This window comes from Schistocerca piceifrons, chromosome 5 (assembly GCF_021461385.2).
Source record: "Schistocerca piceifrons isolate TAMUIC-IGC-003096 chromosome 5, iqSchPice1.1, whole genome shotgun sequence".
NCBI classification, from domain to species: domain Eukaryota; kingdom Metazoa; phylum Arthropoda; class Insecta; order Orthoptera; family Acrididae; genus Schistocerca; species Schistocerca piceifrons.
In genome coordinates, this window is record NC_060142.1 from 312,011,196 (window position 1) to 312,030,972 (window position 19,777).

A 19,777-nucleotide genomic window follows, 5' to 3' on the forward strand; every position below is an offset into this window, starting at 1 on the left:
AGGGGAAGGCCGAAAGTGTCTGTCACTTTTCGGCCAGTCGGCGATGAAAGTATCGTGGCACACGCCTTGCTATCTTTCTCAAACGATTTTACGGAAACCGTTCGGAAAAAAAATCATTAATGCTTTACTTATAGCTTCATATCTCAGGTTCATAAAGATGTGCCCATCATTTCGCTAATAGTCATACTTATTCAGATATATACATGGAAGTTAGAGACTGCGTGAAATTCGAAAAAATTGGCAACGATAAATTAGGGTCGCTATGATTTTGCGTTTGGTGCAAGTTACACAGTTTGCTGTTGCGCATGAAATTTAGCTAACATATCGTATTTTTCTTTAGAATTGGGTGGAGATCTATCGCCAGTCTCGAGAAAATTGATCCGATGTAGCACACTCATTTGCAAATGCGCTGCTCCAGCGATAAAGCCAGAGTGAAATATCAACAACATTACTGTTATTTCATAAACAGTTTAAGTCATCGAGATGAGATTTTGGCAAATGATAGCACACAAAGAGGAGAGTATTTTGTCATATGGTTATCACAAAAAAGTTCATTATCTACCGTGTTATTCCAAAACTACAGACTTTTTCGATGAAAGAATGTAATTTTTAAGGGTCATCGATAGCTGGTGCAACGAGAAATGCTATGGGTTCTGGCGCAACATCATTAAAGATATTACATGTTTATTTTTGTAGCATGGATGCGCTTTTCAATAAAATATTGACCATTCTTTTCTTCAGTTCTTAACTTAGTATACTTGATAAACCAATGTTTCAGAATCCTTTCGCAATTGCGTCTGCACAACATGTTGGTAAGGAAACACTGTGTAAACTCCACTGAGCTTTGGCAAAAGGAGCAAATTTTAACATGGCAACAAGAGAAATGTGCAGGTTTTACTCAAAATTCGCTACTCATGACGCTTCTCTGAAAGTTAAAAATGGTTAGCAAGCCAGGCGGAAATAAATCGCTCCATTTTCAACGGAATTCATTTTACATACTGACCAAAGTGGAAGTGACATCTTTTTGAATAGTCACCACACAAGTGTGAGCGTGCACGGGCTCCACTTAACATTAATAAAAAAATGTGAGCGTAGGCTCCAGTTTGGAACGTCACTTAAAAATGGTTCAAATGGCTCTGAGCACTATGGGACTTAAATTCTAGGGTCATCAGTCCCCTATAACTTAGAACTACTTAAACCTAACTAACCTAAGGACATCACACATATCCATGCCCGAGGCAGGATTCGAACCTGCGACCGTAGCGGTCGCGCGGTTCCAGATTGTAGCGCCTAGAACCGCTCGGCCACCACGGCCGGTGGAACGTCACTTATCTTACAGCAATATCTCCTACAGCGTCTGCCAGTAACTTCCACACCACAACTCTGCCCACGCATGCCCTGTCTACTGCGCATCTACCGGCCATGGTATTCTGGGCCGACTCTACTAACTGAAGGCACCACAATTGCTATGCACGACAGCAAAATTGTTGAGGACCACCTGAATCCCTTCATGCATGATGTCTTCTCTGATAGCAATGGCATTTTTCAGCAGGATAACTGTTCATGTCGCAAGGCCGTAACTGTGAATGACAACAAACTTATGTTGATTTCTTGGCCACGTAATTCATCTGATCTGGATTCTATGGAACTTAGTTATTTCACCATCACGCACCAGCTCTGAACGCGTAAACCACTGATCCGCAATTTATGGCAGTTGCGTGAACATCTGGTGCCACTCACCTCCGAAAACCTACCAACGACGTGTCGAATCCACTTCAGACGAAACCACTACTGTATTGCATTCCAATGGTGGAGCAATACCATGTTCGGTTGAAGCGTGTTCGTATTTATTTAAACTCGTGTTTGAAAGGGTCTGGTTGATATCTGAGAAATGTATAAAACTTACTTTGATATCGAAATATCTACGTCTCAGTTCAGGGCAACAGAACTGTGTTACAATTTAATTCTAAATGGAAATATTGTGGAGCTCGCATTACAAAATAACGATACAACAAATAGTTCGTCTGTGAGAGAGAAATCCGTTTTCAGTGAGATTTACATATGCCATCTGGCTGAAAAACATAATGAGTCAGATAAAAATGTGACCAGGAATGTTGCTAATCTTCATATTTAGTCTTGCAAACAATCCCCGTACCAGAACTGTTATTCTAACTACACAGTAAATGAACATAAAATATAACGAATCTGACGTTCTGCTAGAACTGCTTGAAACTTCACAAGTCATGAAAGTAAAGAATGAAAGATTAGGAACTATACATAACGACTGATAAACGAGGAAAAAGACTGCAAGTATAACTATGCTTCGTTAAGCCATAACAGCAGTACTTCTTTTCATTATCACAACTAGACAAATTAGCAACACATTTCTTAATCTCTTACTTGTTATAATTGCCTTCCTTGGCGCTTATTTCAAGTATCAGACTAGCCCATGTACATCACTATAAAATTTCTACAGCAAACTTTAATCATATACAATGTTCTAACAATAAGAAACTACACAGTTACAAATATAAAAAGACTGGATACCTTAAAAATTGCCTTTTTTCTTGCATTCATATCATTGCATTTCCTCAAAACATTTCCTCAAATCATGTTATTACAAAATTTGTTTTAAATATGCTGCCTCCACTACGTGGCATGGCAGCTGCTATCCTTTTCAAACCAAGTACATAGCCAGGCTGTCCAACACACAGTGCCTGCTACTCTCTTCAAAGGAAGTAACCTCTCTGGCCAACATCTGTAGACTTAATAACATACTTACAAAGAATATGATTATATCGATACGACAGAGGTCGAGTACATTTATCAAATTCACAACTTCACTCATGGTCAAAACTTCTTGCAAAATCGACGTGGCAAATAGGACACTCCCCTTTCAAGGTGTTCATAATGTTTTAGCTCATCAGGGCTAGCTGCTTCCCCTTTAGGCGTTATCACGTTTGCAGATTTTACCTTTGGGCCCCAGCACGCCACCTGGCCGGCTGTTGTGCGTGACAAGCTCGTGGAAAACAGAGGTTGATGAAGAGCCCGTCGTTAAATTAACGACTCCCGGCGGCGCTACCAAGCTGCAGGGGCGTGGGCCGCCACAATTGCGATAAGGCCGTGGCTGTTGCTGGCTAGCGGCACCCAGGGCAGGGCGTCGATTACAGTACAGCACCAGTAGGGGGGGGGGGGGGGGGGGACCGAACCGATGCGGTGCGGTAAGATCTTGCATCTGGCATCTGGCCACGTCTGATTACACTATATAGCCCACGTCTTGAAGAAGCGCTAACTGCCGGCAAGTCATTATTATCTTCATCTACGGAAACTACTATGAAGCGCATGGCAGAGGATACTACCAGGGCTTGTTTCTGTGCTATTCACGAACGCGGCGCATAAAAAATGGTTGGTTAAACACCTCTGTTCATTCTGTAACTAGCCTTACTTGCTACTGAATTGAACATATATGGAAAGGGAGCCTTAAACAGGCAGCTGTAATATATTTCTAACTTCTTCACTCAAAGCTGGTTCTGCAAACTTCATCAGTGGGCCTCGGCGATAGCTAGTGTCTATCTTCAATCGTCTGCCAGTTCAGTCTTCTCAGCATTTCCGTGACACTCTTCTGTGAGTCAAAGCTGCGACCATTCGTACCGCCTCCTTCTCTGCATATCCATACATCTGAACAGTTTTCTAGGGTGGGTTGCATTAGTGTTTTGTAAGTGATTTCCTTGTAGACCAATTCAGTTTTCTTAATATCCTAACAATTAACAATTATCTTCGACTGAGTCTATGTTATTGTTTCATATCACATCTCTATAAATTGTTAAACCCATGTATTTGTATAAATAGTAACTCATTGATTGTAGTCATAATATATTACGTTTCTCGGTTTGCGAAGTGCACAGTTATACGCCTCTGAACGCTTAAGGCAAGCTGCCAATCTTTGTGCCACTTTAAAGTCAGAACAAAATACGACTGAATATTTGTGCAGCTTTCCCAGACAGTACCTCATTATGGATAACAGATATGTTACTACTCATATTGTGTGCAAGGTCGTTAATATAAAAACTGGACAGCTAGGACTCCAACACACTTATGTGAGGCACCGTCAGTGGCTAATTCCAAGATAACATTCTACTCCCTCACTACCAATAAATCCTCAATCGAGATAAGATTCCACTAGATACCTCATGAGATCGTATTTTCGATAGTAATCGTAGCTGCGATACTGACAAGGGGAATCCCCCACAGATGATGTTTGACACAATCGAAACTTTATAAGATGAAAATAAAGGAACCTCTATTTTGGAACATCTCCCAACACTCAAAACTTTCGGAGAAAATGACGGTCAAACATTCGCGTGGCCTAGAACCAAGTAGCGAAGTGGCTAAGAGCACAGTTTCGAATGTTTACACCCCATATTCAAATCCTGTCGTACGGTGATTCATTTCTTTTTCTTTCTTTTGGTCACGGAAGTATGTAACTGTTCGTCATGTCATGAAATACACTGGAATGATTGACAAAGGAAATAAGCATTTCAGATCCTATTAAAATGGATTTTACTCTCACGAATCCTACATAATTAGTAGATACTGAAAATAAAACACTTAAGTTTTAGTTTATCAGTTGTTGCTTTGATTTATACTGTTATGCTTAAAGACAATCAATGCAGTCCCCGTTTATGGACTCTGTTACAGAAAAACAAAATATGAAAATTCGGCGCACCAAGAGCAACGTACGGAGAATATTATTCCATAGTCACATTTTTAGTGTGAATATCATTAAGAGAAGCAACGTCCTTAACGTTGTTAAATACATTACGATTTGGCTATAAATCGGCGGTGAACAACGGATTTTCTGAAAACTGCAAATTGATCATGGATCAATGCGAGTATTTTAATTGCATCGCCTCTACCTGTGACTTCACTTTGCTATGCTATGAAAATGGGGCATTTCTGCAATAGGCGAATGTAATTAATCACCAGCTTGTTTTTCAGTAGCCAAGAAATACTGTATCTGGCTTCCTTGGTCCACGGGTTCGAGGATGTCATGTTCGAAAAGCGTGAATTGGGTTTCATATCTTAACATCACGCTTATGAACCACGTAGTAGCAAAAATATATTGCTTAAAATACCATCCCTTCCATCGAGCGCACTTACGCCGAGTTTGCCGACGCTTGTTACACCACGTAAATTCCCTATGACGTCCCATCGGAAGAATTATTTATATTTTTGTAGAACGTATATGTATATTGATACTTACTTGCAAATTATAATTATGTGTTCGACACAGTCTAGGTTTCAATTATTATCGCTAAGATTTTTACTAAGAGAGAAAAATTTACATTTGTTCCATCCAGGATTAAAGATAGTAATTCCCCACATTTCGGGCTAATGAGCCTTGAAAGTCAATCAGGATCGCTTGATTTTGAATTAATCGAGCTTTCACTCTATGTTGTGTGTCTATTTTGCCAGTCCACACAAGTTAACATTGACAGTCTCGGTACCTATCACGTTAATTGATTTTGCACTTGAGGGACCTACACACGTACCGACCGACCGAATAATTTCGTGTGTAGCCTACACACATCCCGACAGACTTCACTGAGCGATTACAGCGCCACCGTGTTCGTAACGCTTATTGACAATTAAGTACAGTATATATGCTCGACGAGATTTTTACACAGTAACAAAGCTGAGAGAAACTTTTGGGCAAAGATATTGCTGATGCAGAGAAAGAAAGTTAAAGAGCTAGAAGCCAAAGATTTTCGGGATTATTTGTGACTGTACGAGATATGCTTTCGGAGCTGATGAACGTCGTCAAATCATGCTACCCACTGGAAGAAGTTAGGAGGACCTAAAATTCAGTGCTGTTGTGTCCCTACCATTACTATCTACAATGATTCCTGAAAACTGCAAGATGATTTATAGTTCCCTGGGGACATAATTAACGTTAAAGCGAAGTAAATAAAACAAATTATGTTCATGTAAATTTATTAATTTATTTACGTATGGTACTTAAAATAAACCGCTCGCCACCTTTTTTTTCAGAGCTACCAGTGTTCTGACAGACTGGTTTGATGCGGTCCACCAAGAATTCCCCTGCTGTGTCAGCCTTTCCATGTCAGAGTAGTAATTGCATCCCGCGTCGTCAATTATTTGCTGGATGTATTCCATTCTTTGTCTTCCTCTACAGCTTTTACCCTCTAAAACTCCCTTTATTACCTTGGAAGTTATTTCCTATGCCTTAACAGATGTCCTGATATCCTGACCCTTCTTCTTGCCACCGGTTTTCATATATTCCTTTACTCGCCGTTTCTGCGGATAACATCCTCATTCTTTACCTTATCGGTCCACCTAATTTTGAACTTTCTTCTGTAACACTACATCTGTTCTTCGATTCTCTTCTGTTCCGGTTTTTCCACAGCACATGTTTCATTACCATACAATGCTGTGCTCCAAACATACATTCCCAGAAATTTCTTCCTCAGATTAAGGCCTATGTTTGATACTAGTAGACCTCTCAGCAAGGAATGCCTTTTTCGCCTCCATGCTCCGTCCGTCATGGGTTATTTCGCTACCTAAGTAGCAGAATTTCTGAATTTCGTCTACTTTGTGATCCGCAGTTTTCATGTTAAGTTTCTCGTTGTTCTCATTTCCGCTGCCCCAAAAAGTTAAAAAACTCATTTCGTTTAAGACTGCAAATGCTGGTGGCACTCACCATCTAATAAATACAGCAACAGATACTTAAGAAATGAAGCATATAGTAACCTCTAGAATTGTAAAAAAAAAAATAAAAATAAATTCTACACTTTGCTCTTCATCGTAAAATAGCAATTGACTGGTTTTTTGTTGCAAAACTGCTGACAATGAAGCAAGTATATTTTATGAATAAAAGACCGTTGACTGTCTTCGCTTCGGCTTTTATGTTTCATTTCCGATACGTATCAAAAGCGAAAGCTAGGATCTAATCTACGCGTATTTCGGTTTTTAGGTTTCACTTCCGATTAATCTAGAATCTGATATGTCTCTATTTCCAGTAAGTGTCGGAAATAAAACCTAAAAACCGAAATATAGAAGATCGACGGTCTTTTATTTATGAAATATGGATCTTTTACTTTCTCTCTCTCCCACATTCTTTAAAAAAATTAAAAAAACTTTTTGCATTTCTGTCGGAATACTCCTGGCACGACGTGTCCCTGCAGTCCATAAATTTCTCCAGAAACTCTGAGATCAAAGTATCGTACGCCTCGCACACTCTCGTGTTAGCCACATTTGAACAGTGTCTAGTTCCGCAAGCAGTGACAGAAAACGAAGTTTTGTCTGGCGGTTGGAACGACTTCGCTACACACGGCACAGTTTCTTGACTGAAGTGCTGGCCGTACCCAACTGACTGCCGACACGGGAAGTTGGTCTGTCGGTTGGCCAAAGCTGTCACACTCGCTCAATTTGTAGTTCGACTCGTGTGTGTGTGTGTGTGTGTGTGTGTGTGTGTGTGTGTGTGTGTGTGTGTGTGTATGCACGGCCCTTTAACTCGATGTCTTCAGCGTACATGTACTTAAAGTATGACAGAATCGACGACACGTCACCATACAGTGAGAAGACAGAATGCTGCGAACTACCTGTAAGGATTGCGACTTTATTGTCCCACATATGTCGCATTGTTGATGAGGCGCCAGCTATGAGCGAAATTATTGTATTCCACTCGGATATTCACTAGTGACTTAGCACTGAAGATTCTAAGAATAGCAATACTTAGGGCAACTACCGCCATTTTGTTTATTATATTGTTGTCCAGCGCGGCACAAAAATGCACTATAAATCTCGGTAGATTGATCACTAAAAATTTTCATACTCTGGGTCTCTTGTTTGTTCTCGACGCGGATGTGGTACTCCGTTTTACGATATAGTCCTCTCATTATCTGTCAAGTATTCATCGAATAATCGGGGGGGCGGTACGCTGTCAGAACTCTTTTCCATGATTACGCTGCACTGCCGTTCCCAACGAAATAAAAAAGACGCGGACACACTAACACTAATCTTCTATGATCAACTGTTGAAACTTGGAGTTATATATTTGATTATACTTTCCTCAGCTGGATATTATTTTACTCATTATCGCGTTCGTTTAATCGAAACCCAGGAAGTCTGCGTGAAAAGAATATATAATGATGAAATACAAAATTAATAATAATACGTAGAAATGTAACAGTACGTTGCCTTTAAAATAAGGTTGGTATTTCTTCCGGATCTGAGGGGTATTAATACAGTTTCTATTGAATAAAACTACTTTTTTCAATAGCGCTCAATAAGGAATTCCTACACAGAGAAACAGAAAATGATATATAGGAGAAACTGAAGAACATTCAAAATGTTGTAAACCAAGTAGCCACGAAATGTCTAGGAAAGGAAACAGACTCAGGAGAAAGAAAGGCGTTAAGATCTGGACTGAAGAAATGCAGGAGGCTGTCCAGGAAAAGTATACGGCATAGAATACACTTTTAGGCAATCCTACAAAAGAGAATATGGAAGTTATCGGATAAAGAGACTCATAGCAAAGAACCTAGCAACGAAGAACCGTCAAGATTCATGAGATGGATTCATTTATAACACTGAAAATGAAGTACGTGGTGGACAGCCTCTGTCTTAGAAGGCCTCAAGAAGTTAAAATATCACATAACGAACGAAAAGACACAGTGAAACTAAATTAACGAGGGATCTCGGCGCTCTTGCGAAGGAAACGTTTGATGCGAAAATAATTCCGGGTAAGAGACATAAGCAGATGCGCCTCACTGATTAGTCAACATTCGTCTTGAGGAGGTTAAAGACTGAGTCAGCCTAAAAAAAAAAAAAACAGAAAAGCAGCAGATTGTACGGGATAAATGCTGAATGCTGGATATATACATATACATATTGGATTCACGCGTCTGCTGAATGTGTGCTGGAGAGAAGGAAGAATATCTGAGAAGTGGCTGAAAGCGAAGATAATTTCTATTTACAAGAAAGATAACCGGGGTCAAAGTGAAAATTATAGGGATATGAGTTTGCGGTACAGTACCTGTAAAATATACTCCAGAATAATCAGTAGTAGGTTCAATAGACTGGTAGGCTCTATCATCAATGTACACTCCTGGAAATTGAAATAAGAACACCGTGAATTCATTGTCCCAGGAAGGGGAAACTTTATTGACACATTCCTGGGGTCAGATACATCACATGATCACACTGACAGAACCACAGGCACATAGACACAGGCAACAGAGCATGCACAATGTCGACACTAGTACAGTGTATATTCACCTTTCGCAGCAATGCAGGCTGCTATTCTCCCATGGAGACGATCGTAGAGATGCTGGATGTATTCCTGTGGAACGGCTTGCCATGCCATTTCCACCTGGCGCCTCAGTTGGACCAGCGTTCGTGCTGGACGTGCACACCGCGTGAGACGACGCTTCATCCAGTCCCAAACATGCTCAATGGGGGACAGATCCGGAGATCTTGCTGGCCAGGGTAGTTGACTTACACCTTCTAGAGCACGTTGGGTGGCACGGGATACATGCGGACGTGCATTGTCCTGTTGGAAAAGCAAGTTCCCTTGCCGGTCTAGGAATGGTAGAACGATGGGTTCGATGACGGTTTGGATGTACCGTGCACTATTCAGTGTCCCCTCGACGACTACCAGTGGTGTACGGCCAGTGTAGGAGATCGCTCCCCACACCATGATGCCGGGTGTTGGCCCTGTGTGCCTCGATCGTATGCAGTCCTGATTGTGGCGCTCACCTGCACGGCGCCAAACACGCATACGACCATCATTGGCACCAAGGCAGAAGCGACTCTGATCGCTGAAGACGACACGTCTCCATTCGTCCCTCCATTCACGCCTGTCGCGACACCACTGGAGGCGGGCTGCACGATGTTGGGGCGTGAGCGGAAGACGGCCTAACGGTGTGCGGGACCGTAGCCCAGCTTCATGGAGACGGTTGCGAATGGTCCTCGCCGATACCCCAGGAGCAACAGTGTCCCTAATTTGCTGGGAAGTGGCGGTGCGGTCCCCTACGGCACTGCGTAGGATCCTACGGTCTTGGCGTGCATCCGTGCGTCGCTGCGGTCCGGTCCCAGGTCGACGGGCACGTGCACCTTCCGCCGACCACTGGCGACAACATCGATGTACTGTGGAGACCTCACGCCCCACGTGTTGAGCAATTCGGCGGTACGTCCACCCGGCCTCCCGCATGCCCACTATACGCCCTCGCTCAAAGTCCGTCAACTGCACATACGGTTCACGTCCACGCTGTCGCGGCATGCTACCAGTGTTAAAGACTGCGATGGAGCTCTGTATGCCACGGCAAACTGGCTGACACTGACGGCGGCGGTGCACAAATGCTGCGCAGCTAGCGCCATTCGACGGCCAACACCGCGGTTCCTGGTGTGTCCGCTGTGCCGTGCGTGTGATCATTGCTTGTACAGCCCTCTCGCAGTGTCCGGAGCAAGTATGGTGGGCCTGATACACCGGTGTCAATGTGTTCTTTTTTCCATTTCCAGGAGTGTAGAACAGATGGGATGTAGACCAAGCCACTCAAGGATGAAAGCTATTTTTAAGTAAACACGTGATTGTGAAAGGAAGGGAATTAAATTTGGAAAATCATATCGCCTTCATTGATTTTCAAAAGTCCTTTGACAGCGAGTCGGGGCGTGTTATGGGGAATTTTGATCAGAAAAGGTTTATCAGATAACCTAGTAAAGGCGATCAGAAGTCTATAGCAAGATACTACAGTGTTTATTGGTAGAGGTAAGGAGCTAAGAGCAACAGTAAAATGAAATCAAAGACTTAGACAAAGTTGCCGTTCTTTCCCCAAACTTTTTTAATATCTATGTGGACGACGTGATAGTCAGACGGAAACAAATTCTCAAGTGTTGTATTATGCTCTCATTGCAGTAAGATTAAGGAGTACTTATTTGCAGGCGGTGTTGTTATTGTGCAACAGACAGAAGATAATATACGAAAGTGGTTATACACCTTAATAAATGTAGCAGATGAATATGGCCTGATAAAATCTCACATCGATGAAAAGAAACGGTACTTCTAGTGAAAACATGGTAAGATCCAAAACTGAGATAAAACGCAAGATATTGGAACAGATATCCACCTTTCATTATATCGGACGTAAGATATCCCCCACAATAGATCTGCGGCATACAAATTTTATGAATTTAAACAAATAAGGGGCGATAAAAAAATTTATGTTTGAGGGCGCTGCTGTAACGTATATGCAACGTAGTGCGACTCCGATACGGGTATATATGCACCGATGTGTAGGCAAGGGAGCAGTGTGGCATTCGTGTCTTTCCCCTGACGAGCGTACGGTAAATGCGAAAACGTGAGCTGTAGCGACGTTGTTACCAAATTCGTCAAAACTGGACAAAGGTGCTGCCGAAAGACAAACATGGATAGATATCCACTGGAGAATGAAAAATGTGTATGGAGTAGCATGTCTGTCGAAAACGACCGTTGTGGAATGGTGAGCCAAGTTCCGTGCTGGTCGCAATTCGGCACAAGGCGCAGGCCGATATGGTATGTCAGCCTCAACTTGGAGAATCAAACGGGAGTTAATTAGTGTGAAGAGTTTAGAAGGTATTGTAATTTGTGAACTAAAACAAAGAAATCTGTATAACAGTCACCACGGCAAATTGGTTTTGTCAGCATTACACAGAAAAAGAAACCGAACTTTACTACACTAAGTTTTCATTAGGCCTAATATTTCTTTATAAAATTATTTTTGTTGCAATTATGAAGAAAATTAAACATTACTGTTGACAAAATATATACCATATTTAAATGCGATTTCATGTATGGGAATATCTGTTCGATGTAAGAGAATTCAGTACCAGGTGTAAGACTGGCACTAACAACTACAGAAAAACTCGTCTCTTTTTTAAGTAGCTATATCATATAAAGATTGGCTTCCATGTAAAGGGTCATTAACTCTTTTAATAAACTACTGTCTATAATTTAGTTTGCGTAAACTATATACACTGTTTGCACAGTGTGTTGACTTGCACACGGTCAATGGGCGTAACACAAATTCCATTAGAGAAAAAAAAAAAGAAAAAAGAAAAAGAAACTTTGTGCCGACCATACAGTCTACATGAGCGAAGCAGCAGGCGCTAATCTAATTATGCATACGTATTATAAAAATGTACACTTTAGTCATGGAGCAATTTACAATGAGAGCACTTAATGACTTGTAGCAAACTTCACACACAATTTCAAAACTTTACGAAACTTTGTGTTGTTGGAAACCCCCACACAATGATGAAAGGAAAAAGTTTGTAGCTCACTACCTTTTCACTCTTCACTGCCCTATGGAGCATTACGTTATAATTTATTACTTCTTTACTACTACGTATATACGCGACACATTTTAGATGCAGTATTCACGTACACCACCGAATATACCATCAAAGTTATATCATTGTACGACGTGTAGTTCAGGAGACATGACGTCAAATACCGAAAACCTGCCGCATCATGCATGTTGATTCAATTTATTACTACTTTGCTACGAACTCTATTTCCAAAAGATTTCGCAGTCGGTAGTCACATGTGTCACTCGACGTGCAAGATAAATTATATTACCGTGCAGCACATCGTTCAGAAATATGATACCATAAACATTGAGCTGAAAATGAAATTGCATTGCGAAATTCGCTAAATGCAGGTGAAATATGTGTAGAAACATGCGTGAAATATGTGAAATATATGTGACACTTGCGTAGATGGGTAAGGCCTTGGTTTTACTCATCCTAAACTATAGAACGATTTCAACTAAATTTGCAACACATGTCAATTACGATCTGGAAATAAATATTGTGGGGGTAAAAACCAGCAGACTCCTATTGGAGTGAGTGTGGTGATGTGGAGAGAGAATGGTGAGAAGGAGTTGAACAGACGGGAAAGGGGGAGGAGGAGGAGGAGGAGTGGACACACATAGGTGGGATGTGGAAATGCACACACACACACACACACACACACACAGAGAGAGAGAGAGAGAGAGAGAGAGAGAGTGAGGGAGAGAGAGAGGGGGGAGGGGGAGGGCGGCGGAATGGGGAATGGATAGAGAGAGGAGTGAGAAGGGGATGGACAGACAAAGAAAACAGGAGGAGATGGACAGAGACAGGGAGAAGAAGAGATGGGTAGAGAGAGGGTGGAGGACGAGATGAACAGAGAAAGAGGAGGACATGCACAGCGAGAAGGGGAGGGGGATTGACAGAGAGAGAGGAGGGAGGAGGAGAAGGACAGAGAGAGGGAGGAGAAGGAGGAGATGGATAAAGAGAGGGGAAGATGCCATGGAATCATAGGGGAGGAGGAGATGCACACAGGAAGATGCAGCAGATTGGCATAAGGGGGAGGAGCATTTGGACATAGAGAGGGGAAGGAGTAGACAGAGAGAGTGGCGGGAGGACAGGAGGAAATGGACAGAGTGGGAGGGGTGGACTAGCTGGATAAAGAGAGAGGTGGAGGAGATGCGGAGGAGAGGGGATGAAGGATGAGATGGACAGAGAAAGGGGAAGAAAAAGATAGACTAGTAGAAGATTGGAATAATACCCTGGCAACAAAGTGAACTCAGCTTGTATACAAATAATTCCAAACTAGTAATGATACTATTCATGCTTTGTTTTAGTTCACAAATTACAATACCTTCTCCTCTAAGGAGATGTACCTAGGTCCCACATCATATTTTACTTCTGTTGTGCTGCAGATTTTTTTCCAACATTATGTAGAGTTCTGGTCGTCCATCGAGTGACAAATCTGTTTAAATTCACTTCAGCAATGCCTGTGTGGCACTAAGTAGTTACTACTGCACGTAGGGGTTATGCGGCGCCAATTGTGTTCTTGTTTGTTGTTTTTCCCTGTTGTGACGCTTCGTCTCTCTCCGTGCCTCCACAGGCTGGTGCTCTGAGGACGAAGAGCGGCTGGTGCGCGACCTGTTCCGTGGATACAACAAGCTCATCCGGCCCGTGCAGAACATGACGCAGAAGGTGGAGGTGCGCTTCGGACTCGCTTTCGTTCAGCTCATCAACGTGGTGAGTACCGACCTGAGTCACTCTGGCACTGTCTTGACCTGATGTTGCGGAAGAGAGTTTCCCCTCATCAACGAAACCAACCATCATATCTTAACGCTGTTCCTCATTGATGAGTCGGAACATTATGACCACCTACTTACCAGTGCGCTGGCCCACCTTTGGAACGAAATACAGAGGCCATTCTAATTGGCATGGATTCGACAAGTTTCTGGTAGACTTGTGGCACTAGATGTCTGTGCATTGTTCACACAATTACCGCAAATTACAGTCATGGAGTTCAGATCAGGCAAATCTCATGGACGAGAGATCAGTGTTCCGCAGTTATGCTACTCAAACCACTGCAGCAGGATTGTGGCCTTGTGACGCTGACAGTTATCTTGTCTGAACGGATGCAGGTGGTCACTGCTGTCATGGCGCCTTCGATTACTACCACAGATTCCAATGATGGCCAGGCGAATGTTCCCCAAAGCATAATACTGCAACCATCATTCTGCGCCCGTGTCGCAGTGAGTATTTCGAGCAGCCGTTGACAGCCGGACCAGATATTGACCTGGTGTATCAAGAAATGTGACTCATTCAACCAGATTATGTTCCTATGGCAATTCCAGTTGTAACTGAAGATGTCGTTTGGTCAACATGGAAATACATACGATAGTCGACTTTTGCGGATAGCCTACCTGCAACAGCACTGTACTCTGTAGTCATATCTGCCGCACATCGCCTACTATCCTTCTTTACAGAACGAAAACTCCCACACTGTTTTATGAGGCGAGGATGTCAAGCACCTTGTAGTCTCTTCGTGGTTTTCTGCCCTTCAACCAATTTCCATAGATGCTCATGACTTAAGCACGTGAACAGCCAACCATTATCGCCGTTTGCAAGATGCTCGTGGCATACGCTGGGCCACAACAATCTGCTCTTCATCAAAATCACCACCAGGCGTCATACAGTCCCACGGTTGGCAGTGGTCATAATGTTTTAACTCATCGGTGTAGGTCTTCAATATACAAAAAGGACTAATCAAGTAGGACGAGCAACCCTATCAGATTCGCAGGCGATGTTGTCGTTCACAGGAAAGTATCGGAATGGATAATCGCAAGTAAATGCAAGACTTGGGAAAGATTACATTTGGTCTGATGATGGCAGCTCTCTTTGAGATTAGTACTGACCCTCTGTACCAAGTCACATCGTATAAGTACTGACAGGGACCTTTAAGCAGTGACATGTAGCTGGAGAAACAGGGTAGTGAGCCAGACTTAGATCTTAGCGCGCGGGAGGTTAACGACCGCTGCTCTGCTACACCGATCCCCTCCAGTGTGGTTTTCAAGTGGTTTTCCATGTAAATACTGGGCAGGTCTTCAATAACTGCCCCACCAATACGATCCCGTATACAATCGGCTACAATACGATAATACGCAGAACAAATATCAAACGATTCATGGTCTAATAGTGCAAGCGATTTCCCTTCCTCATCTTAAGAGACCATTGAGGCATTCGACCATAAAGCGAAAATAGATTTTTCTACTCATGGAAACAGCGAACACCGTATGACGCAAGAGACGCTAGCAGCGATATGAAATGGGACGAACAACATTATTGAGGGCGAAAAAAAGGCTTACACCTATTGCAAGGGTTCTGGGAACTGTCACTGCATTTATAAATTAATACTGCACGCTAGTGTGATCAATGCTATTGTTCTGGCATGTAGAGTTCGTATCAACCAGTTATGACAACAGAAAGCAGAAAAGTAGAGAGCCACAATGCTAGGATCGTAACAAGCCGGGGCACCCTAAACGAAAGCGTAGCAGATATGTTTTGGAGGAAATGGGACGTATTTCTCGTGCAGCCCTGTTGGGTAAATTTTGAGAATCAGTATTCGTGGAAGACGTGATAGCATTCTAATGCAACCGTCGTGTATCTCGCATGGGGATAACGTGAAGAAGATAGGAGATCTTCAAGCGTGTTCATAAACATTGCCTGCCAACAACGTGAAACACCCAGGAGGCACGGCGGGATGTCAGGTCATTCCATTCATGCACACACCGTCTGCGGGTACATCAACGATTACACTTGCAATTCAGTGTGAGAGGTAGAACAGCAGGCAGAAGGCATTAGGGTTGCTCACGTTTAGTGTTGTTAACAGACTTTGTTGTGTATAAAAGCGGCGTGAACAGCGTCAGAGCTTGAATGACCAATGTGAAGGACACGGAGATGTCATGTACGCTTGTGAGACAGCGTTATCAGAACCTGGCAGGAAAGGCGTCTCACTGTCGAACTCGATTCGGTCGGTTTATCGCAAACCCTTCACATTTGCTCCTGCCATCCGTGAACATTCTGTGTCATCCCATACCACTGGTCGGAGACACGCAGCAGCCGGACTATAGAATTACCATCCCAGCACCGACGGTATGTTTGGAGTGGTACATGACCGGGAAATGTGGATTGCTGATGAACAGTGTCGCATTTTATTCAGTGATGAATCGTGGGCCGTAACTAGCACGGATGACCACCGTCGGCGAGTATGATGACGACCTGGGGTGAGGTCCCCTTCTGCCGCTGTTTTGGAGAGGCACAACCGTGTAACTCCTAGCGTCATGGTGCGGGGAACCGCGGGATATAACTTCAGATCACGGCTGGTGGGGACTTCCTGTGTCCTCATGTGTTACCTCTCATACGACGGCACAGTAATGCCATTTTTCACCAGCACAGTTCTCATGTACACCAGGCATGTGTCTCCATGAACTGTCTGCTGATGTTGAGGTGCTCCCACGGGCAGCGAGATCCCCGGATATGCCCACTCCGTCACGTTGCCTATGTCCAGGATATTAAGGACCAGTTACAACAGTTTAGAATTATATTAATACCTTCAGCTGCTAACGGGCGTTGATATATATCACCAGGGACATGTGAAAATGCGTGCCCCAACCGGGACTCGAACCTGGGATCTCCTGCTTACATGGCAGACGCTCTATCCATCTGAGCTACCGAGGGCACAGAGGGTAGCGCGACTGCAGGGACTATCTCGCGCATGCCTCCCGCGAGACCCACATTCTCACCTTGTATGTCCACACACTACATTCGTAGTGACCCACCACAACACACTCATTACTCGTGGAAGACATTCTTACCAAGTCCCGTAAGAGTCCGGGGAATACGTGTGCATCCGCACAGAAGAAGAACATGTCCGAAAGAACAGACACCATATCTATATAAGTATATAGTTCTGGCAACACCGGCCGTGACCTTCTTCTTCTGTGCGGATGCACACGTATTCCCCGAACTCTTACGGGACTTGGTAAGAATGTCTTCCACGAGTAATGAGTGTGTTGTGGTGGGTCACTACGAATGTAGTGTGTAGACATACAAGGTGAGAATGTGGGTCTCGCGGGAGGCGTGCGCGAGGTAGTCCCTGCAGTCGCGCTATCCTCTGTGCCCTCGGTGGCTTAGATGGATAGAGCGTCTGCCATGTTAATAGGAGATCCCAGGTTCGAGTCCCGATCGAGGCACACATTTTCACCTGTCCCCGTTGATATATATCAACGCCTGTTAGCAGCTGAAGGTATTAATATAATTCTAATTTCGTTCTGGACGGCGTCCGAAAGAACAGACATAATATCCATATAAGTTACAACAGTCGTGTACTAGCTTCTCTCATGAAATGATACAATGGTTTTATGCCACCCTTGAGAACCAGACCAGAGGAAGCGCAATGTCGTAACGATAAGTGAGCTCATACTGGCAAGTTCTTCGTAGTTATGGCTAGGCTAGATGTTGTAACCACTGTAATAACATCACATACTTTCTCAACCTGTGACTTTTCATTTCGTTTCCTCCTTGCCTTCTGGGTGCTTCACCTTTTTCGTCCATCAGTGTATACTGCCATTTACTCCTCACTCAGTAAGCAAATAGAATTCTCTGTACATTGACTTGCAGAGAACAACTGTTGATAAAGATACTCAATCTTCGACTGCCTGCAGTGCATAATACCGCAATTCATTCGAACTTTCATCAATAGATGCTTCCGTCGCGGATTTATGGAACCATTTCATGTTTACCAACGTAAAACACAACCATCAAAAATGACAGAACAGTGGTGAACAATTTTGACAAAGATAGTCCTAAAGTAGATTTTTAACGCAAAAACAGGTAAACATATTTGACAGTGTAAGAGTAAAGAAGTTGAAAATTTGTAACGTCAACAGTATGTTACTATAAAGGGAACACAACAGAAAACAGTGTTTCTTTAGCGTATATGCGTGAGGGAGGGTAATGAGGGAGTTAATCGGTTGGGTAATTTGATAGTTATTCTATGTCTCTCTTAACGGCGACTAAAGACTTGAATTTCACTACAATTACTGACATATATTTTTGTATAGGCCCTTAGGTGAATCTCTCACTTCATTTGTAATCTGTCTACCCACTGCAGAAAGCACTTACCTGCAGATTTTCGCTCCTCGTTGCTCACGAATTAATGATAAACTGTTCAGTGGTAGCTCGTGCAAAATTTTATAAATTTGCTTCAATATTACAAAAATAAACAGAAAACAAATTCACAAAAAATATATTAAAATAAATCTAGTATTCAGTGACGAGAAATGAAATCCATACGTTCCTGTTTTCTGCTGCAGAATTGTCTATAACTTTGGAGTTGAAAGCCTCAACGCAGGTTACCGTATTCTTCCCATATCTTCTGCCTAACCACACACTCGGATTAACGACACATTCAGACGAAACTGCCAAAACGTTTTGACAAGGAAGAATACAAATGTCATTCATGATCCAAGAATCTGTTGTTACTTATGTTAGGGTCTCCTTAAGGATTTTACCGCCGATGCATCATTAACTGAATTTAATTATACGAAATTGTGGCAAGAGTGACCTGTTTCTGATGGACCTTCTATGCGCCAAAAAACATATTAGTAATATAAACCTTATGTGTGAGCGAAACATATCGCTTTTCGATTGGCCTTCCTATTCTGTCTTTTCGTTGGTCTTTTGTTTGAAGTTTAATCAGTGCGGTGAGGATATTGCTGTACTCCGTATTATTTCCGTTCTCGCATGGTGCTTCGAAGATTGTAGCTCTGTTAGTGTCGGCACGGGTCCCACAGGAAATACTGGCCCCACAACGAACATGTGACGTCACACTAGTTTCCTTGTCCGACATACGTCGCGAACGTTCGGCTACATGTGGGTCCAGGCGAGAAATTAGTACGTGAAGGTATCCAGTATAGTCCTAAACTTTCTCGCATGTACGATGTACTGAAGTGGACTTAAACAACAAATCTTTTCCTACTCGAGACGGTCGCTGGAATCTGCAGACCTACAGTTTCACGTGTTGTGGCGTATGCCACAGAGCTCCTATATCCCACGCAGGCAGTGATGACGTCAGATTAGAGCATGTGCAGCCGAACACAAACAGCCGGGTGCTGTCTCTGAGTATATCGTTGTGCAATGAAATCATTTCAGCACTCGACACTGTGGCTTCTGGTTTCAGTAAAACATATTTTCGTCTGCTCTGTTTGCACACCAGCATGCACTCAAAGAGAAATAGCGTAATTTTAGTGCGATGTTTACAGTGTGCTGTAGCACACTAGCACGTGATCACCGTCCACCACTGAAGCTGCTACATACTGTCTCATTTCTGCCACTCAAGAGTGTTGAGCAACGCGCACATGTGGTACAGAATTTACAA

The 19,777-nt window shown here is 43.0% G+C and overlaps 1 protein-coding gene and 1 non-coding gene across 2 annotated transcripts in view; one reads left to right on the top strand and one right to left on the bottom strand.

Moving 5' to 3' along the window:
* The window catches only part of LOC124798447 (acetylcholine receptor subunit beta-like 1), an 873,603-nt gene that overhangs the window by 245,289 nt on the left and 608,537 nt on the right, over positions 1-19,777 (top strand). The window contains exon 2 of the mRNA XM_047261865.1: positions 13,949-14,085. Within this exon, the coding sequence (XP_047117821.1) occupies positions 13,949-14,085 (137 nt within the window). The remainder of the gene's footprint in view (positions 1-13,948; positions 14,086-19,777) is intronic.
* Trnat-ugu lies at positions 17,003-17,077 on the bottom strand. Its single transcript has one exon. It is a non-coding gene; the product is annotated as a tRNA-Thr (tRNA).